General features: G+C 31.8%; 1 protein-coding gene and 1 long non-coding RNA gene across 6 annotated transcripts; one reads left to right on the top strand and one right to left on the bottom strand.

Annotated features, from left to right (window-relative positions):
* Window positions 1-933: 933 nt before the first annotated feature.
* LOC25501188 (G-type lectin S-receptor-like serine/threonine-protein kinase CES101) lies at window positions 934-6,482 on the bottom strand. Of its 2 annotated transcripts, none has more exons than XM_024771708.2 (7): window positions 5,273-6,482; window positions 2,934-3,050; window positions 2,646-2,833; window positions 2,175-2,385; window positions 1,627-1,864; window positions 1,384-1,534; window positions 934-1,308 (listed from the first exon to the last, which is right to left on the bottom strand). In XM_024771708.2, the coding sequence occupies exons 1-7, from the start codon at window positions 6,417-6,419 to the stop codon at window positions 991-993; spliced, it is 2,370 nt and encodes a 789-aa protein (XP_024627476.1). In that variant the 5' UTR covers window positions 6,420-6,482; the 3' UTR covers window positions 934-990. The 2 variants fall into 2 exon arrangements, with proteins under 2 accessions (XP_024627476.1, XP_024627477.1); XM_024771709.2 differs by having other exon boundaries at window positions 935-1,308; window positions 2,934-3,041; window positions 5,273-6,481.
* A 5,273-nt stretch (window positions 6,483-11,755) lies between these two features.
* LOC112417036 (uncharacterized) lies at window positions 11,756-19,613 on the top strand. 4 transcript variants are annotated; one of them, XR_005643465.1, is made up of 7 exons: window positions 11,756-12,015; window positions 12,143-12,232; window positions 17,371-17,545; window positions 17,628-17,724; window positions 17,848-17,902; window positions 17,986-18,174; window positions 18,601-19,613. It is a non-coding gene; the product is annotated as an uncharacterized lncRNA (long non-coding RNA). The 4 variants fall into 4 exon arrangements; XR_005643464.1 differs by having other exon boundaries at window positions 18,597-19,613; XR_005643463.1 differs by having other exon boundaries at window positions 17,848-17,890; window positions 17,986-19,613.
* Window positions 19,614-20,518: the final 905 nt, after the last annotated feature.

The following is a 20,518-nucleotide window of genomic DNA, read 5'->3' as shown; positions in this document are numbered from 1 at the left end:
TCTACTTCTAACTGCCATCCATTTTTGGGAGAGTTCGACCAACAACTTACAACTGAAATGTGGTATTCTCACCGCCACACTCTTCGACATAGCTGACATTATGGGGCTTCCACCAACAGGAGAAACATATATGACCCTAGCATAGTAAGCAAAGACTAGGCCACCAAGAACACATAGCTTACCATACCATTTGGCCTTTCCACTTTGTTTTATGCTCCAATTCCCTTCAGTTAGCCAAAAAAATTGTAGTGATGGTGACTCAACTACGTGAAGGACATAATTTTTGTTTAAGTTGACTCATCTTGTGATGCCTATATCTCAAGATCATGAAGATCATGAAGAGGAAATAAATTGTCGAAGGGTAGGACGAACAAGACTAGCTTTTCTCACTATGAGGCAAATAGGACTCTGGGCCCCGAAACTATTTTTAGAGTACTTCAACTTATTCCTTCAATGTGCTTTCCCTTCTCTACAGAAAAGGACCAACATAAGTCGAGGTACACATATTCGAAAGACTCAAGCTTTTCAAAACTTCTTTAAAGTTATATATAATCCTCAAAAACTTAGTCGGACAGTAACGGAAGCTGCACAAGTTTTAAAATAAAAAATGATCGAAAGGATTCCAGAGGTAAATATGCCTTTTCATACAAAAAATAAGTACATTGATATAGCAGAGATAAGGGATTGATTGACATGCTTTTCAGGTACCATTTTTATAGAAATAATTTGTTATGTGCGATTTATAAATAGGACTTGTTAGAAATTAAAAATGTTGTTGATGGACTATGAATATCTAATTTAGACTAAAATCTATTAACAAGAACTACAATGAAAAAGTACGTACTATAAGAACCTTTTTTTTTTTTTTTTTACAGACACCAAATATTTCATAAAACAAAACCATATTCAAGCTTACATTTTTTTATACTTCAAAGAACAAAATCTGTTTCAAATGAGTGTATGAACAATCTATATATATATATTAATTATTTATACTTTCCCTTCTACTTCACACGAGGAAGAAATTGTTGTAGAATAGGTGTAGATGTCTGGCACTTTAGAAGTTGTTTCTCCATCAAGAATGTCTCTTCTAACATAAAATGCTGGTCTTCTGGGTATTGTTGTGAGTTCATATTTGTTTGTTAACATTGATATAACATCAGACATTGTAGGTCGATCATTTGCATATTGTTCTACACATAAGAGACCAACATGAATGCACCTTTTCACTTCATCCGGAACAAATGTGTCATTTAACGTTGGATCCATTAGCTTTAGATACTCACCATCATTCCATAGCTCCCATGCCTATTAATAATCTAATCAAATTACGAAGAATAGGTAATATTTATTAAAAAAACTCAATGAAAGTAATTAACATACATGTCCGATTAGATTTAGTGGACGATCACCATCATAAAAGCTATTGTTTTTTCTTCCACAAACAATTTCAAGCAGCAACACTCCAAAGCTATAGACATCAGATTTTGTAGAACAAACTCCTTCCATGGCATATTCTGGAGACATGTATCCACTACGCACAAAAATCATAACTTTCAAAAAATAAATAGTTTTCACAAAATCATCAATAAAACATTTGAAACAAATAAAGTTTGGAAAACTCACTATGTCCCAACAATTCTATTTGTATTTACTACAGACTCCTGCTGTGTAAACATTCTTGCCATACCAAAATCAGCAATTTTTGGGTTCATATTCTCATCAAGAAGTATGTTGCTAGCTTTCAAGTCTCTGTGAATTATTTTGAGTCTTGAGTACTTGTGAAGATAGAGTAATCCTTGAGAAATTCCTTCTATTATGTTGAAACGCTTTTTCCAATCTAGGAACTTCTTTTTTGTACAATCTACTCAATGAAAACACAACACTTCGTGTTAAAATGAATACTACTCAAAAGTAGCTAACTAAAATGCCATTTTAATTTTCTGTAACTAACTAATGAGTCACATAAAATATGTTATTTCTTGGTTATTTTCAAGTTAGCATAACTCATCATTTTAGTGAACTATCCATAATATTACATAAAATGATTAGTTAAGAAAACTCAATAGTTTTGTTGTCATTGTGCTTTAATCGTTACACAATAACGATCACAATTTTATGAACGTTCCCTAAAAACACATCACATGCAAATATAGACTTCAACATATTCTCACCAAATAGATAGAAATCCAAGCTTTTGTTTGGCATATATTCATAGATCAGAATCCTTTCTTCTTCATGAATGCAACAACCAAGTAGTTGTACAAGATTTTTGTGCTGAAGTTCACATATAAGTACCAATTCATTTTTGAATTCCACAATTCCTTGTCCAGATGTTTTTGAAAGTCTTTTTACAGCAACTTCTTGCCCTGTGGCCAAGATTCCCTGAAATCGTAAAACAAAAGTACAAAATTTAGGTGCATTTCTTTAGATAATTTGAATATGGTTCTTAACTTAATACATTTGAAGAATGCATATAAGTTTTTTCCGAAACAATAATCACCAACCAAGAAAAACATTACCACATTAGAAATACTTGTTTGCAACATGATGCTGGTGCCATAATTATAATAGTAATTTAAAACATGCTTTTAAACAAACATAATCATTCACGTACAAAAAATAAAATTTAACTATAAAGTCACCTTATAAACGGGTCCATAGCCTCCCTGTCCTAACTTGTTTTCATGGGAAAAGTCCATAGTTGCTTCCAATATTGATGTAAAGTTAAAAACTTTTATATCATGTCCCTTGAAGTCATCTTCAAGATCTTTGATATCATAGGATTCCACCAAATCAATGTTCTTACCTTCCTTTCTTTTACTTTTCTTAACTACATAACCAAAAAAATAATCAAAGATAAAGATAGAACCTATACATATCCATCTTGTTTTACCTGCATTGACTGTTTTAAAGTATCCATATTGATATACCTTGAAGTGCATATTTTTTTTTCTTTTTGGCTAGCCATATAATGAGTGGGCATAATATGAGTAAAGTAGTTGCAATTGCAGCACATATCCATATCCACCATTTTATACCTGCATTGACTATACAAAATAAATTTGAATTGTGATATAAGCATATTCATCTCAAACATTTAATTTTGTTGGTCTTATCTTGATGCCAAACCCTAATACTTCAACTTCAAAATCCTCATTTATAAATATGAATTTTTGGAATTATTTGGCTATTGTTTCTATCATGACATCTTGGCCAAGTTTGGATTGTCCTTAGATAATCATTATCATATTTTTGATCGTGTTCCGGATTTTTCTTTATTACTGGTTGTTGCGGAGTCTTCAGCTGTAGCTTTTCCTCGTGGTTTCTAGTTCTTTTGAGGTTTTCTTAGCCCCTTTGTTTCACCAAAAATAAAAAATAATCATTGAGCAATAGAAATATATCCCTTTGACACCATTTTATTTTATTTGAGTTCTAGGTCTTGTGAAATAAATTTGATTAGAACGGTTGTGATGAAGCGACTGTGATAAGGATGTAAAAGTGATCGCGATAAAGTAGATATGATGAGTAGTGATTCTGATGAAGCGATGTGATTAAACGATTATGATTAAACAATTATGATGAAGTGCTTATGAGATGAAGCGATTGTGAGATTACATTTGGATTCTATTTCTATAAAAGAGGAATGATAGCAACACTCGAAAAGTAAATATAAAATAATTAAAGAGTAAAAATAAAATAACTAAATAGTATTAATATTATGACTGTTATTTTGTTACTATCGAATATAATAACCGAGACTACCCATTAATATTGTGTTGACTTTGTCCTACTAGGTAACAGGTTTTTTTTTTTTTTTTTTAGTCCTTTCAAAATGGAGTTGCATTACATCATTATTGTTGTAGTGAAAGAATTTCTTTTTCAATTGTTTTTAATCAAATTGCATTTTCCACCAGATAAGATACAAGGCAAGTTTGTCTCTTACGGTTTGTTCGGTAGAGATGAATTAGGGAAGAGAGAAATTGGGCCAAGAGAGGTACAAGAGAATATGGGCTTTTCTTCACTTTGGCAGAGGAAAGAAATAGAAGAGAGAGAGTCTAAAAGCATGGGCCCACACATTTTTTAGTCTTCGCAAGACAGTAGAGAAATAGGAGAGAAACTCTCATTTTCCAATTGTGTCCTTAATTGCTGCAACATAATACTTAATAAATAAAGAGAGGGATATTTCAAAAAAATAAATAAATAAATAAAAAGAAAGAACTGAAACGCAAAAGATTTTTTGACGACAGGTACATTTTGATGAAATGATTTGTTAAATTATTTAATTCAAAACACCAATTGTTTCGCTCTTTTTTTTAAAATTTTGGCATAAAAAATTAACTATCTAATTTAATTATATTTAACCTGTTAATTAAACTAATTTAGGTCAATTAAGTTTATTAAATTATAATTTATATTATAGGTTCTTTAATTTTTTTAATTCAAGGGTATATTAGACCTTTCAAAAATAAACATATTTCTCTCTTTCATATCTCTCTTCTTTCTCTTATAACAAACAATACATAAAATCAACTCTACATATTAGACCTTCCAAAAATAAACATATTTCTCTCTCACACTTTCTCTGCACTCATACTTTCTCTCACATTTTTCTCTTTTCACAACTTCCCTTCCAAACCAAGCACACCCTTAGACAATAGGTAGTTTAAGTAACTTTGTCACATCTGTAATTAATAGACTAACAGGTTAATATGCAAAATGAGATTAAACCTTATTTAATTTTTTTTTTTTAAGAAGCCAAATGAATTTATTAAAATCATAAAGAATCCTGACCAACACAAGAAATGCTAGATTAGGAGTCGTAAAGTAGCAACATACAAAGGAAAATAAAAGTTGTACCAAAACCCTCACCAAACGTACATAAAAAACCTCAACCAACATCACAAGCTGCCACAAAAAAAAACTTCCACCACTTACATTCCGGTGCTCGCACACAACCCCCAAACAACATAACAAACCTTATTTTAAAATTTAAAGTGACATTTTCGATAATCTAATTTATAGAGGAGGGCAGTTGGGTAGCTCAACAATTGAGCTAAGCGGTTAAATAAGTTGTCGAGTTTAAAGTCTATTATTCAAGTCATAACAAAAAAAAAAAAAAAAACAAAACAGAGAGATGATGTTTGATCCAATCAATTTTATTTGTCCTTAGATTGGCATCGGTTATATAATGTGCTGAAGGAAGGCAGTTTCTACGGTTGAATAAGCAGAAAATAAATAATCACTTAAAATGACATTATAACTTACGTACCATGGGAATTCGGAGCTGATTTTGTTGTCTTTACCAAGGTGTAAAAGGTATCCGGAAGCACGTCAACATATTGTGTCGAATTCCATGAAAGGAATACACATCCAGTCATATTACTATAATATAGTTGGAATCCATTGCAACTACAATTTTTCCAACATTTCATCTTGCAATCACTGTAACTATAAGTCACATCGAATTCATACGTTGTTGAATTGTCTATGTTTGGTCTTCCCGCCTTTTTCTGAAACCCCTCACCAGGTGCCCTACAAGTTGGTATATCCTCCCATTTTTGGCATCCTCCATCACTATTATATCCATAACACATATCTGCATTTACAATATCTCCTTCATTACCCATTAACCTCCCCGATGGTAACAATGTCCACCATGGTAACGTCTTATAATCCTTATCTTTGGTTTTGAAAGTGAAAGAATCTTCGTCTTTGTTAGAGACAATAATGTACTGATACATATGTTGAACATTCACCGGAATATTCTCGAATAATCCATTGCTTTTAAGTTTTCCGCTTTTCCAATACACTTTGCCGCTTTTCTTGATGATCAATTCACCTTGTTTTGGTTCCCAATCTAGATTAAATTCACCTGAAACCAATGACCAATTATGTCCTGTTTTCCGATTAACGCCTAACTTCATCGTTGGAACCAAAGTGTCATCGGGATAATCAAAACTCTGCCACAACACACTCATTGAGCCATTGGGATGAAATTGTCGAAGCACAAAGTTACCTGTGTCTAATATAGTGGCCATAGTGTTGTTTATGGGTTGAGGTGAAGAGTAAATGATTATTGGTTTCCTATTTTGTGATTCTATTTTGAGCACACCAGAGTAGTCTAATGATAGAACTGCTGAATTTAAGTCAATGGAATGATTTATATCATACATCCACACTATTGGGCCAGAATCAGCATTAACACCTATAAACAAGCTATGAAATTCAGAATTAGAAGTAATGTCGAATCGAAGACAAAACTTGCCTTGTTTAGAACATAGCGTGGAATTGGAATTCAATGTATCACCTGGCTTCAAACTATCACGTTTTGCTTCAACACAAATATTAGCAGTAGTAATCCACCACAACCATAAGTATATCAATACAACTTGTTTCTTTATTTCCAAGCTTATCATGATTGATGAATATTGTTTCAATCAAACCAGAAGGAGAATAACTTCAACTCTTGCAATCTGCACTGCCCAACTTTATCAGAGTTTGTTGTGGTTCACAATGTTAATGTCAAATCAACTTTATCTTTATTTTTCCACTAATAAATGTTGCACAAACTAGACTACCTTTCTCTACAACTTTTTTTTAAAGAAAAAAAAAACGACCAGTTTACTTTAATACAATAATAATTGAAGGATAAGGAATGTATAATAATAATGTCCTTGTTCACAAGGGACCTAAGTAAAGTTTATTTATTTTTAATTTTATTTTTTAAATTGAAGTAATGAAATTAAATTATGTGATATAAATAATGAAAAGACTTTGTTTATTTATTTATATATTTTAGAAAATATAATACATTATTCAAGTACGTGTGCTTTTTTTCTTTTATTACAAAGAGTACGTAAGCCTAAAGCAGGTGTCCTTATGAAAGCTATGATTTATTTATTTTTTAACAACCAAATTTATTAGAAAGGAGAGCAGTAGAAAGAGTACTTAACCCACAACTCTTGAAAAGTATAAGAGGTAGTTGCCTCGCAAAAAAAACCTCTGACTTAAGTATTTAAACAAAGAAAAGGGTTTGAGTATCATTCATTACACAAATATGGTCCCCTTTTGATACCTTTTACAATCTCCTCCATCCCCGCAATCATTTAGCGTTTTCCAAATCTTCCCCAATGTTGCATGCCAGATAGATAAATAACTAAACTGTCAAGCCCTTGCGGTGCTTTTTTTTACTAAAGAAGAAGAGAAATAATCTAGGAGGGAAACAACACTTCTAGGTAGAATGATCTCCGTTCCGATCCATTTAAAAATTGAATATCAAATGTCTGCAGTGAAGTTACATCTACAAAATAAGCGATCCTCCACCTCTCGAATCCTTGGACACCACCCACAATCCGAACTAACACCATCCACTAACACTCCTCTTATAGATAAATTGAGCAAGTCAGGGGTCAATATCCTAAATACTCTGTACAAGGTGTTTGAGTGCCAAAATAAATCTGAAAAAACAGTCATTCTTTAATCACTCAAAATTTGTATACGAACAGGTAAAGGGGCGTCCCTACTATTTTTTAATCTGAAATTAATGCTTTTGCCCTAAAAACAGTGTTTACAGTACAACATATATATTAGATCTAGTAACATTTGAAAAAGGGTACTAAATCAAAACAAATGTTACTTAATTTGATCTATTAATAACATTTGATAAATGTTAGTAAAGCCCATGTTACTAGATGGTTTTAGTAATCTTTTAGAGTAGTATTAGTAACATGCAAAAAATGTTACCAGTTTAGTAGCTCAATCATAGCCAATGTCAATGGCTCCAATAACTAAATTGTTAACCACGTTTGCCATCTAATATAAAGTTAACCTCCTAATGTTATCTTTACCATGCAACTTTAACAAGAGCTTCAAATGCTTCTCTCTCAAATCCAAACAATATTTTCGTGCCACTCCAGGGTGATGCTAATTAGTCCACATATAACGATGCTAAAATCATTCTACAGATGGGGCTAATGGCGGCCACCCCTAACATTTTTGTATGGCTCCGCCACTGCCTTCAAATACTCAACCACACATTCTTGAAAACTCATACTACTATTTGTCCTGAACCGCAACAACATAAAAAATTTCACCTTGGTTAATTTCTAAATCTTGTCAGCTTGTGGTAGTTCCTAACTGACCCATAATTGACACCAGTTTTACAACTTCTAGAGAAAAAATGTGAGTGCATCCAACTTCATAAAAGCATTCAATAGGAAGGAAAAAACTAATTCTAAGACTAACCTGAAGGTGAGAAAAACACAAGAAGGGGGGGTTGAATTGTGTTTTCTTTTTCTCAAAAAAAATCTTCTTCTGATATCACTTTAGAAGCTGTTTGAGAGTGCTTCTGATGTGATGTTCAAAATCGGATACGCAGCGGAGTAAAAACAGAGTAGAGAAAAGAAAGAGAGACACAAGCAATTATCTTGGTTCCTTTCACAAACCGGAAGTAGTCCAGTCCCCCTTGCACTTCCAAGGAGATTTCCACTAAGAAATAATCACACAGATTACAACTGCTCAATACTACCTAGTATGAGACTTCACAAATGCTCAAGCACGCAGGCAAGAGACTTCCTATGCTCAAGCACTCGAGCAAGAGACTTCTATTCAAACAGAATTACACAGAAAATTGTTTGAGTTTGAACACTTGATATACTATCAGTGGTGTTCACAATACAATGCAATGAAAGACTCTAGACTTAAGAATTTCTAAGATATATCAAATCAATGCAGAAATTCAAAGTGCTTTTGAGAAACAAGTTTGGCAGAGTTTGGGCACTTTTTAACTTGTTGTAATGTCTCTACTGATCTTCAAGTCTTCACTCCTTTATATAGAGGTGTGTAGAGAGACGTTGAGATCTTTAAGCACGTCTAAAGAGTCGTTGTGAACCTTTGTCTGATTGGGATGTTGTCCTATGAAGGATCAAGTTCAAATCTATTCCTATATTGAAGGAACATTTCTGCAGGCAGAGCTGTTATCTTGTCTTATAGCGTAGACACAAGCAGAGTCGTGGAGGTAGTGGTTGTACTCTTGTACTTTGTCAACTCTTCAATGAAGGACAAGCACCCAGTGCTTTTCAAATGAACGTTGGCACCTCCCTTTTAATCCTTCGCTCTCTTAGACGAGGTTAAATTCAAAAGACAGCTCTTTTGAAACTTCAGGTTGAATCTTCTGATCAACTGTAGCTTCTGGTGATGATATAGCTTCTAATGAAGTTGCTTCTGATGAACTTTGCTTCTGATGAGTTTTGGCTTCTGATGATGTCATTACTTCAGAGGCACTTGAAACTTCAGAAGCACTTCAAAACTTCAGACGCAGTTTTCTTCAGATGCTTTAGGTTCCTCTTCTTGATGGTTCCTTTGCTCTCTTTTGTTCTTCCAAGACCTATTGAATAGATCAACTTTGCCTAAGGTCCTGTACACTTGAACAAATATTAGCAATAACCAATTGACAATTTTTAATACCTTGTTATCATCAAAACTCATTAATGTTTATTGTAAAACACATTTTGTTCCAACATAACCAAATTTGTAAGCTAGAAAATATACGCAGCAAGTATGATGTATCACATTTTTTTAGACACAAGACAAAAGTGCCAAGACTGGTAGCATATACCACTGATAATAAGCAACAAAAAGATGCAGAAGATTGTGCATTTTGTCAGTCATGTTTTCTTTTTACCCGTAAATGGGTATGCTAACTGCAAAACAATAGAAGAGTTGCATTTCCACTTATGAATAAAAAACATTATTACTCGTATCCTTTACTAAATTATCCTAGGCCGTCTACTACATATGTTCGCATGTGCCTATTCTATTCTAACACCTATCTGGGGAAAATATTCCCATGCATTAAAGTATATAATTCCAACGTATGTTGGAGATTAACCATCGAATTTGTAGTGAAATTTTTGTCGAGGTCCAGAAGAAAACGATACATTTTAAAATTGAAGAACTACTTTCTTATTGTCGTCAAATATATAGTCAAGCACAGTTTCAGAAAAATCCAACCTACTCTGCAAGGGTTTCATTTGCGATCAAAATTTCAACTAGAAGAATAAATGTATATAAATAATTAAACTATGAATCAAATTTCCATAAATATCCAAAAGAAAACAAGTAAGAGTTATAATACATAAACCATGATAAAATGATAGTACTCATAAACATGAAAAAAAATTACCATACCTAACAAGTCGAAACATATACTTGCCAATGTAATAGAAGTTATAACAATGATGAATTGGAGCTAAAAATTAAACAAGGGAGGATGCAAAAAGAGCTGAAAAACAAAAGAATGATTCCTTGAACTGTAAAAACTAGGGATTCATCGGGAAAGAGACAAGAACCGTAAATAAGAGTGAAGAATCCTAGGGATCAAACTGAGATGATCTATAGAGCACTATATTTGTTACGCAACAAACGTCGAACCCAATAGAGAACGAATTTAACAAGAAGATGAGAATAAATTCCAAATTGAGTTCAGACTTCAGACCAATGTTAATTATCTTCTTGTGATGCAAGCAACTCTCAAACCAATCGAAGAAAACAAATTCATCAATGGGATGAAAATAACCTAAAATTGAGTTCAGTAAGAAGATTAATTAGCTTTCTGTGATGCAACCAACATTCGATTGATGTACGAACAGATAACAACATGTACCTTGTTTCTGTGTTTAGCTATGCATCCATTGGCTATGGAATTCGCAAGATCCACCATGCATAACAGTTCTTCTATAGATTCTCCAATGTCAAGCAATCTAATTGGTTCAAATTTTATATCATGATCAAATATATTGATTAGAATATTTGATTAGAAAGGAACATGTTAGCTTCTAAAAATCTTGCACAAACAAATTTAGTAAATTTTCAATTCAGATATACTTTGAATGAATACAGTATGCAAACACCGTTCCAATTTTCACCTGCAACCTCTTCATGCAACTCAATATTAAGTGGTCTAACTTTCCAATAACTGGTTAAGTGCATTGGTGTGGCTTCCGATGACTTCATTGGCTAGCTTCTTGCTCGTTGGAAATTAAAGACGTACGATGCCAAAATCAATAGTACTATTGTTGTTCTGTAAGAATGAAAACTTATTAGAAGGTATATGTAGTAGTGAAAATTAAATTTATTATTGAAAGGAGAAAAAATCTCAAGGAAAGGTTCATCAGTCATAGAATTGTACTCTATCTCTATATGTGAAGTGCCTTCCACTACAACATTTTGGCTCTACGACAACGCCTAAATTTCGGAAGGTAAAAAAACCCTCCTGGTAGAGTCCCATGGACAACGATTTTCTGATTTTGTTGTAGTAGGGTATGATATTTTTTCAATTTTTTATAACGACTCAAAAGCGTTGTGATATAAGAAACAAGAACGGATTTTTATTTGTTATTTTCGGCAACATGTATTAACTGTTCTAGTATAATTTTTAATTTATTTTTAATAAAAGTACGAATAGTACCTTCTTTAAATACTGTTCTTAAAAACTGTCACAAAAAAAATCTTAATATAAAACAGAAAACACACCTTTTTGAAAAAAAAAATAACTAGCACTATTAATATAACAAAAAAACATTTTGTACCAACAAAAAACAAAAAAGATACGGTTCCAAAAAAACAAATAACTAGCACTATTTTTTGGTGAAAGATAAATTTCCTCAATAAAACAAACAATTTCCTCTTAAGAAAAACTCTTGTTAAAAAAAATAAAAATACATTAATCAATAAAAACAATAAAAAGGAAAATAAAGGAAAAAAATAATTGAATCTTCACGTTAATCTCACGAATCCTAGATATTGTCAATAGAATCTCTGAACCTCAATCTCACCGTCACCGCACAGAACCCTCAATCGAACCCTCAATCTCTCAGAACTCTTAATCGAATCCTCTAACTCACCCACTGAAATCTCAATCGAACCCTCAATCTCTCAGAATCCTGAATCAACCTTCAGTCTCAAACTCTCACGTTCAATCACCCTCACCTCACTTAAATCTCAATCGAAGAGGTAAAGATTTTTGTTATTTCGTTAGATTTATGGGTTGTGTGAACTATCTTTGATTTTTGTTTTTGCAATTGAATGTTTGTTTTGTATAAGTTTACTTATTTTTGTTTTTCCTTGTGATTGAATGCAGTAATTTGTGCAAATATATGTTCAAGACCTATTCAAATTTAGGCGATTCTAGCTTTAAAGTTGAGAAATTTTTTGGAGGCATAACAAATTCGTGAGTTCTTTTTCATCATTCTCATTTTATTCTAATGTTAATAGTTTACTTGCTAAAACCAAAATAATGGCTACGTTAATTATATTTAGTTCATATAATCTAATTCATTTCATCATATTCCATATGGTGAAAGAAATTAAAGTGTTATCTTGGAAACAATTTTTTAGTAGATTAAAAAACTATCCATGATAATTCTATGAAAGTTGATAGGATCTTAGTAATTGTCTATTAAGTTTGTTTGGGATTAAGGTTGAAGGTGCTTTAGTTCGGTGATAACCAATGTTTTAGATACTTTTGAGGTCTGTTTTGGAGAAGTTAGCAATTTTTGTTTTTCTGCTGATACAGACTGTTTGTTTTGGTTTGTGGGGCTGGTTCTGTTTTTGGGTCAGCCTTGTCAAAATGGGGGTGTGGCTGTTGAATTTGTTGGTGTTCTATAGGGTGTTGATCTTATTTTTTGAGGTGTTCCGTCTATATGTGGCACCTCTATTTGTATGTCTTGCATTTTGCTAGTTTGTGTGTCTTGTACGAGCTATGCATTAATATAACCTCGTTAATTAAAAAAGAAAATATTCTATATGGGTTTGTTTCATTATTAGTTAACTGAATAGAAATTTAGGATCTTGAACTCATTGATGATATATATATTTTTAAATCAAATGGGTTTACAATAATATGCTTAAAGGAATGATTTTTATGTGTGGAAATCAAATAGGTATGTACGTTAAAAATCATAACCAGTAAAAGATGTCCATTTAGTTTCTAAACCATTGTATGTTCTATTCTTGAATAGTCATGCTGCCTTGTTATTATTTATTCATTTCAAATTGAATTTGGTGGCATTTGGTTCTCCGTTTTTGTCTACCAACTTAAATAACCTTGACATAGCCCTTGGTTTTCTTTGTTGCTTTGCTACTTTCTTCATCTACTAGGTGAATTATTTGAGTGTATTGAATACTTAATGTTGACTTGTCATTGTACAATTACTATTACTGTCCCAATTTGAAGTTAATTTACGTAATGCTGTTAATGGACAGTGAGTTAAGATTTTTTGTATGCTTATCTTATTTTTAGACTATGAACAACTAATAATTCTTGTAGGTGATAATTCTTGCCTATGGTAAGGGGTACATACTTCTATAGGGGGGCACTTCACTATAGTGTGTTTGCTGCTACTTGTCTCCAACATCTAAATAAATTTTTGTGCATCTATAGAAACAAAGTTCCTCCAACTCTTTTAGTGTCTATTAGACGTTATTTTTGTTTTTTAATTGAATTTGAGGAATGAGATTTAGTTAAAAGGGTAAGATTTTCTACAATTAAGAATATTGTAATATGCCGATAGAAGATTGTAAATTGGATGATAAAGAAGATCATAAAGAAAAATTATCTATTTTTTAAAATGGAATCTGTAGCTACTCATACTCAAATGCTTATAGATTTCTGCAAGTTTTAGTTTAAATGCTTTAAAGAGAATCTATATTCATTAGGACAACCTTTTACTATTGTATGTGATTAATGGTGATGAGATATTATACAAGTTTGCTAATGCTAACCTTTTGTTATATATGATTTAATATTAGTAGCCTACTAGTTCAAATTTCTATTAGTATTGTGTTTAATATGCGGTCAAATGTATACTATGTTATTTACATTTTGTATTTGACCTTAGATAGTTGATAATCATGATTAGGTGGATTTGGTGTCCTTTACTTTTTTTTGTAAACAATCTAGTTTATAGGATATATAATTGATTACAATTCAGGTTTGAATTAGCGCTGCACTTTCTTTATGTGGTGCCTCAATTTATAATTCTGTATAAGGGCTGTTGTTATTTTTTGGGCGATTTTTGCTTTGGATTTCCTAATGCCCTGTATCTGACACTGAATGTTGTGTAATTTTGTGTTAGTGTTGAACATATTACAAATAAATTGTACTGATACATAATGAAACATAATTTGAAGAAAAAAATAATGATTGACAAAGAAATAAAGTTAGTGTGGTTTTGTGGTGGCAAATGTTGATGGTTGTATTTGTTGGTTGTATAATTTGATGCATTTATCATTTTGGAAGTTTATCGCAAAAAAAAAAAAAAAAATCATTTTATAAGTTTTTATTTATAAGAAGTTTTTTTGCACATGAATAATGATGATATCAATGCAGAATTTGAAGATTTGGAAGCACAAGATGAAGAGATATAAATGTGTGTGTGTGCGTATATATATTAAAGATGTTAATTGTGATCAAAGATAATCTTAATCTATTAATTAAATATTAACAAAACAATATATTTTGATATATATTTAACAAGTATTTGATTTTGTTATATAGTTTGTTTAATTCGAGATATTACATATAAAAAATTGCATGAATATTATTGTTTAAGTTGGTTTATAAATTATTACAAGGTTTAAAAATAGGGTGAATCACCCTGACCAAAATAATTGGTCCATAAATTGTTTTTTAAAAATCCTTTATTTATCGAAACGGTTAGAAACTGTTGCGATAGCTTATGAAAATAATTATATAAGAACGGATTTCTAATCGTCCATGTACCAGAACCGTTGCAACTTCCAGTAGAAAAACGTTCTCTAAAGTTTTATTTCAATACGGATTTTAAATGGAAACAAAAGAAAAGCGTAGCTTTATAGAACTTTGAAAACCGTTTTACAAAGATGAGCTAAAACTACGGTTATATGTTAACCGTGGCCGTTTTTGACGGAAACCCTAGCAGAAGGCAAGCACTACGCCTCAGTTTGCCACAGCCGCAAAACCGTTCTGGTATCCAAACACAACGGTTTTTTTGCATTTTACTACAGTTTTTTGGCGTCTCTAGAAGACCAAAATGTTGTTCTGTTCGTCCCTAGATAATATCACAAGCAATTAAGAGCTTTAATTTTATTATTAGTGTTTTAACTTCAGATAACTTAACTTTGAAGTTTAAAATCTAGTAGTAATTGAGATAATGTAAAGGACATATATGGACAATATTAAAGTAATAGAATTTTCATATCAAAGAGGAAACTCACAGATAAACCAGATTCCATTTTTTTTATATCAACTTTTCTTGTCTATGGATTTAACAAGACCATCTAACTTTTTACCGGTGTTTTTGGTAAACAAAACGCTAGATTTAAATTAGTTATTTGCAGGATCAAACTAGAAATCCTATGACATGTTGTGCAATTGTTATTCCAAATTAAAAATGTTTGAATGTTCATCATGTTCTTGAGATTAAACATGAAGAAGATGAAGATTGTTGTCTTGTTCAACAAAATCCAACAAGTTTTTAGAAATTGAAAAGGAAAACTAGACTTTAAAGATAGAAGTATAAGATTAAAAGAAATGAATCTGCATTGCATTATGTAAGATGCACTACAACAAATATGATCTAATACAACACCACAATTAAAGGACTAAAGAAAAACCGTTTTATAATATGCCTAAGTCAACAAAATTTTAATTGGTGCAGTCTTCGTTGTTATCAATAATAATAAAAAAAGATTTTACTTTTAATGTTATTTAATTATTTTATTTTTACTTTATAATTCTTTTTCTTATTTTGACTTTTCATCTTTTTTATTTTAGATCTATTTTTCATTTCACACTACCCTCTCACATCTAGAATCGCTTATCAGAATTCAGAATCGCTTCGTCAGAATCACTTCATCGCATTCATCCTCAAATCTTCATCAGAATCGTTTTCATTTCCATCGCTCCGCTCAATTTCTTCATCGCAAACGAATTCCACTCTACCGGCTCTAAGATCGAATTTGTATCTCTACTGATTTCTGTACACGAATTTGCGAATCTCTTCTCGTGTATCCATCTCTTGTGAATCGTTACGTACATGTGGTTAGTAGTTCCTTTGGGTATCTATTTTGAGATATCTACAATGGTAAGGATTTTGATTTTCTTATTTGATGCTAGGTTGATTCTTCAATTTTCTTACAGATTTTTAGTTGATTCTTATTTGTGCAATATTTAAGTTAGTTTGGTTTTGATGAGGTATTGTGATGTTTAAGCTAAGCTGATTTGAAACTAAATTCAATTTTCAACTTTGACATTTCTAGGTTAATTTTGTTTTGTTGCAATTGATATTTCTAATTTGTTTTTAACTTTTAAGTTGATTCTTAACTTTGCTTAAGCAATTGACATTTTTAGGTTGATTCTAATTGATGAAATCAACAATTTCTTCCTTTTTTGATGTGATGTTTATGTTTGGCTGAATGAAAATGAGAATTCTAAGTTTTTTTTTTGTTTGTTTTGCTAGTTTATTTGTGGATGATTGAACACATTTTGAATTTTCTCATAGAATCTCTGGCACTTATGATTTCTCTGCCTAATCTTCACTAACACTTTCCGCATCTCTTGTGAGTCAGGTTTGTTCACTCTTTCGTGTTTATTAAGTTTTCCATGTTGCTTTATTTTGATTTGTTTTGCTACTCTAGAAAATTGAAATATTCAACGGGTAGATATATATCATTAGTATAATTATCAATATATCACTAGTATAGTTATCAACATAGGGTCTTATTAGAAGTAAGATAAATAGTCTCCAAATTGAGCTTAGTAATTTAGTCCTTTCAGTTGCAATGAATAGTCTCCACCATTTCACGGTTTATTCGTTCTCTCCGTCTCATGTTTGACATATTTGTTCTGTGCAATCTCAGGTTCATCAATTCCTCTCTTTGTCAGCTTTGTTCCCCAATATAAGAGATGTTCTATTTTCTATTTGTTAACTGGTTGCTCTGTATTGAAATTTTTGTTTTTAATGAAATGGGTTTGTAATCTCAGGTTCATCAATTCCTCTCTTTGTCAGCTTTATTCTTTCCCTTTCATGATATTAATTTTTACTTTGATGGGTTGCTCAGGACATAATTTGAGGATATAGACTGCATTTGTGTTTGTGGACGAACAGTGGCTGGTTTTTGGTGTTTTAGTGGCAGCTTAGCAGTTTTAAGTTTTCTGCTGTTATAGCTCTCGACTTGCTTTTGATGCTTCTTCTGTTTGGCCTTTTGGTGTTTCAGTTTTGTGCTATTAGGTTGTTTTGCTGTTACAAGATAATCCTACGAGATAATATAATATTTTGTGATAGGATAATTTTTATATATTCTAACTTTCTCTCTTTTTTGTAGCAGAATGAGCTAGCATTCGATGAAAAAAGCTGTAAAGAAGCAATGGATCTGTTTGGAGAAACCAAACATCTTCAAATTATGGTCTTACCTTGACTCAGAAGAATGAGGAGAGTGAAAAGGATGAGATTGAGAATACTGGTCTTACCTTGTGTCGAATATTGAGAACAACAAAGCTTAAGTATTTTTTCTGACCTTTATCTAGTATTAGAGTTTGTAGTTTGGTCTTTCATTAACTGTTATGTTTATCTTGTATTGAACAGCATTGCAGATTTTTTCAAAGAACTTCCTCAGTTTGTTGTCAAAGCTGGTCCAATTTTAAGCAATCGATTCAGCTCTGATTGGGAAAACAAGCTTGAGGTATTGACTAGTCTGAGAATCACGATTGTATTTTTGCCAAGTTAATTGTGATTATATACTTTTAAATTCGTCAAATCAGTTATATACTTAGCCAATCTTTTTATGTTGCTATGTTTATATCAGGCGAAAGAGATGCATGCTAACACTATTCACTTGAAGATTCTTAGTGTGTAGCCCAGTAATATTTTTTTTTTTTTGAAGTATAAGGTTGTTTGCTTTGATTATAGTTTGCTTTACATCTTACAACTTTGATGGTGCCAGGTATTATAAGCGTGCATTTGAAGAGTTCTTTGTGTCAACTGATGCAAATGTTGAAATAAGTCGTCTGTTACCAACCGTGTATCTGAGTGTCATCGTTTTGGATGGTTACTTTTCTTGGCGCTCCGTGTACATGCTTTCAACCATTTTAAAGATTTGGTGACTTGCACCAATGGTTTAATTTCTATCATGGTCAGTTAGATTCTTTTGTAGTTTTTTAGTATTTTTCACTAATGGAATATCCATGAAGTGGTTTCATATCTTTTTTCTTTTGCGTTTCTTATGCTGTGCGTTTTTCAATTGCTTTGTAAGTGTTGACTTTTTACTTGTATAGCTTGTGCAGGGGCCTGTTTTGAATTAATATATGTGCTAATTCAAATGTAGAACAGAGTAACATCAATAAGGTTTTGAACAGAGTAACATCAATAACAATATTCCCACTAGAGCTTTGACTAGATAAAATGGTAGCATTGAATATGGGTTGTGCAATGATGAATTTGGGTAGCTTTGTTTGTATACTCGAGTCACTAGCCAATATTGATTGATTGTTTATTAATTTGTTGAAATTAAGTGTCACTTTTCTGCCACTAATTTTCGTTTGTTTTGAGTTCAAGGAAGACCGTCTAAATCCAATAGAAAGGAGAAAGATTTTAAGCTCCTAATCTAGCTAAACACGACCATTGACGGAAGCTCTAAACCCAGGTCTTCAACTTTTTTCATTCTTTACTTTCACCTCTTTTATCATGATAATTTTTTCATATTAGTTTTGTTTTCTTTGTTTTGATTTCTCTATATTTATGTCTCTGCTGCTGCATTTTTTTCAAGTGTCTTGGGTGTTTAGTATGCGTAGGAGGTTTATATTTGGTGTTTAATGTTGTTCCATGACCCCCCAAATCTATTTGTGCTTCTGTTTTTTTCATTTGAGCTGAATTAACGTATATACACCACTATGAGTTTTGGTTAACTTTATTCAATTACAAATATAGTTGTAAATTATATACAAGTTGTAGGGTTGTTTCTGTAACCATTCATGACATAAATAGTGAATACAAATGACCAAATGAAATGTAATTAAAATAGGTGAACTGACTGCAATGATTGTTCGATTCTCTTGTCATGATGACCATAGTTTTGTTATATAATTTACAAGTTTGTCTAGGATTTTTTAGAATGATAAATTAGACATGCCATTTCAAAAAGGATGATAGTGCTAGTTTAGTGCCTGCTTTCTTTTTGGTTCTTCTTGGTATCTGATATTAGTTTGAAACAAAGAAGATAAAAGTAAATGTTGTGAGCTACAATATGGTTACTCCTAAAGAACGTGATAATACAAACTGGTTGGTGGTTATCAAGACAAAAGCAAGAAGCACAATCAATGCAAGAGGTTGTGAAGACAGGCCAGTAAGTAGAATCATATCCCGGAGATGAGGATGAGGATAAAGAATAATTTGACTCATTAATTCTTGTTTATTTTCATTATTTAATGTAATAAATTTCACATTGAAGGCTAAATTGTCGATATTCATGACAAAATTGATTAACTTTGGTTAGACATTTATTTTAATGTAATAAATCTCACATTGAAGGCTAAATTGTTGATATCCGTTACAAAATGATTGACTTTGGTTAGACATTTGTTTTGATTCATATTAGATTATCATCTATAATCAAGTTCTCTAGAATTTAATGCTTGATGTCACCATTTAAGCTAATAAAAAGTTGTTATGTGCACTGTTCACATTTTAAAACTTAAATAGTTGATCAGTGAATAAGCAGGTTGGAGATATAATGATGAAAATTATGTTTTTTTCTCTCTAAAATGTGACAACGGTTTTTTTGGTTCTAAACCCATTTTTTAAGTAATTATAGGCGACGGTTTTTATCTGTTGCGTTTTCCTGTATGCAACAAATCCGTTGTCAAATGTAGAGACAACGCCTTAGACTACAACGGAAAGAAAAGCATTGCCGAAAGGTAAAACAACGGTTTTGTCAACTATGGCTACGATTTTCAGCCGTAGTTTTAGACCAAAAATGTTGTAGTGATGGTTCATCAAATCATTTACCTACATTCTTTGTTACTCTTTTTTCTCTGCATGCTTCCATAATTCGAGTGTAAGAATTCTTGTTTTTGATTTGTGACCCTTGTTTCTTCTGAAAAACTTCTATTTATATATGAATAAAAATAAGTGAATCTAACGGTCCTAAACTACAAATCTTCGACAGATTCAACTTGCTTCCACCTATCTTCGACCTTTAACTTTGCTTCTTCAAGAATGATTTGAATTCTTTCTTGTCGAAACTAAAGACTTTCAAAAATGTCAAGATTCGTAATAATTGTCGAATATAATTTGCCTCCATCTTAACACCATGAATCAACTTAACTTCGACTAGAATAATTTCCTGTAGAGAACTATTAAAAACACAGGCCAACAAAGTGCCCTCCAAAAATGTCATTTTCGACTGAAAATTGAATGATAGAGAAAGTGACATTACTATTTTCATAATGGCACCACTTTAGGAATTAGTTGACTACTAC

The sequence above is a fragment of the Medicago truncatula genome, chromosome 8 (genome assembly GCF_003473485.1).
Source record: "Medicago truncatula cultivar Jemalong A17 chromosome 8, MtrunA17r5.0-ANR, whole genome shotgun sequence".
NCBI classification, from domain to species: domain Eukaryota; kingdom Viridiplantae; phylum Streptophyta; class Magnoliopsida; order Fabales; family Fabaceae; genus Medicago; species Medicago truncatula.
The sequence above is the reverse complement of the archived record's forward strand: the minus strand, read 5'-3'. Positions and strand labels throughout refer to the sequence as shown.

Coding starts and splice junctions, on each gene's coding strand:
- LOC25501188 (XM_024771708.2), bottom strand. CDS start 6,419: ATGATAAGCTTGGAAATAAAGAAACAAGTTGTATTGATATACTTATGG. Junction 3,051..5,272: donor ATCAGCTCCGAATTCCCATG/GTACGTAAGTTA, acceptor TATTTTGTATAG/TCAATGCAGGTATAAAATGG. Junction 1,535..1,626: donor AATAGAATTGTTGGGACATA/GTGAGTTTTCCA, acceptor TTTTGTGCGTAG/TGGATACATGTCTCCAGAAT.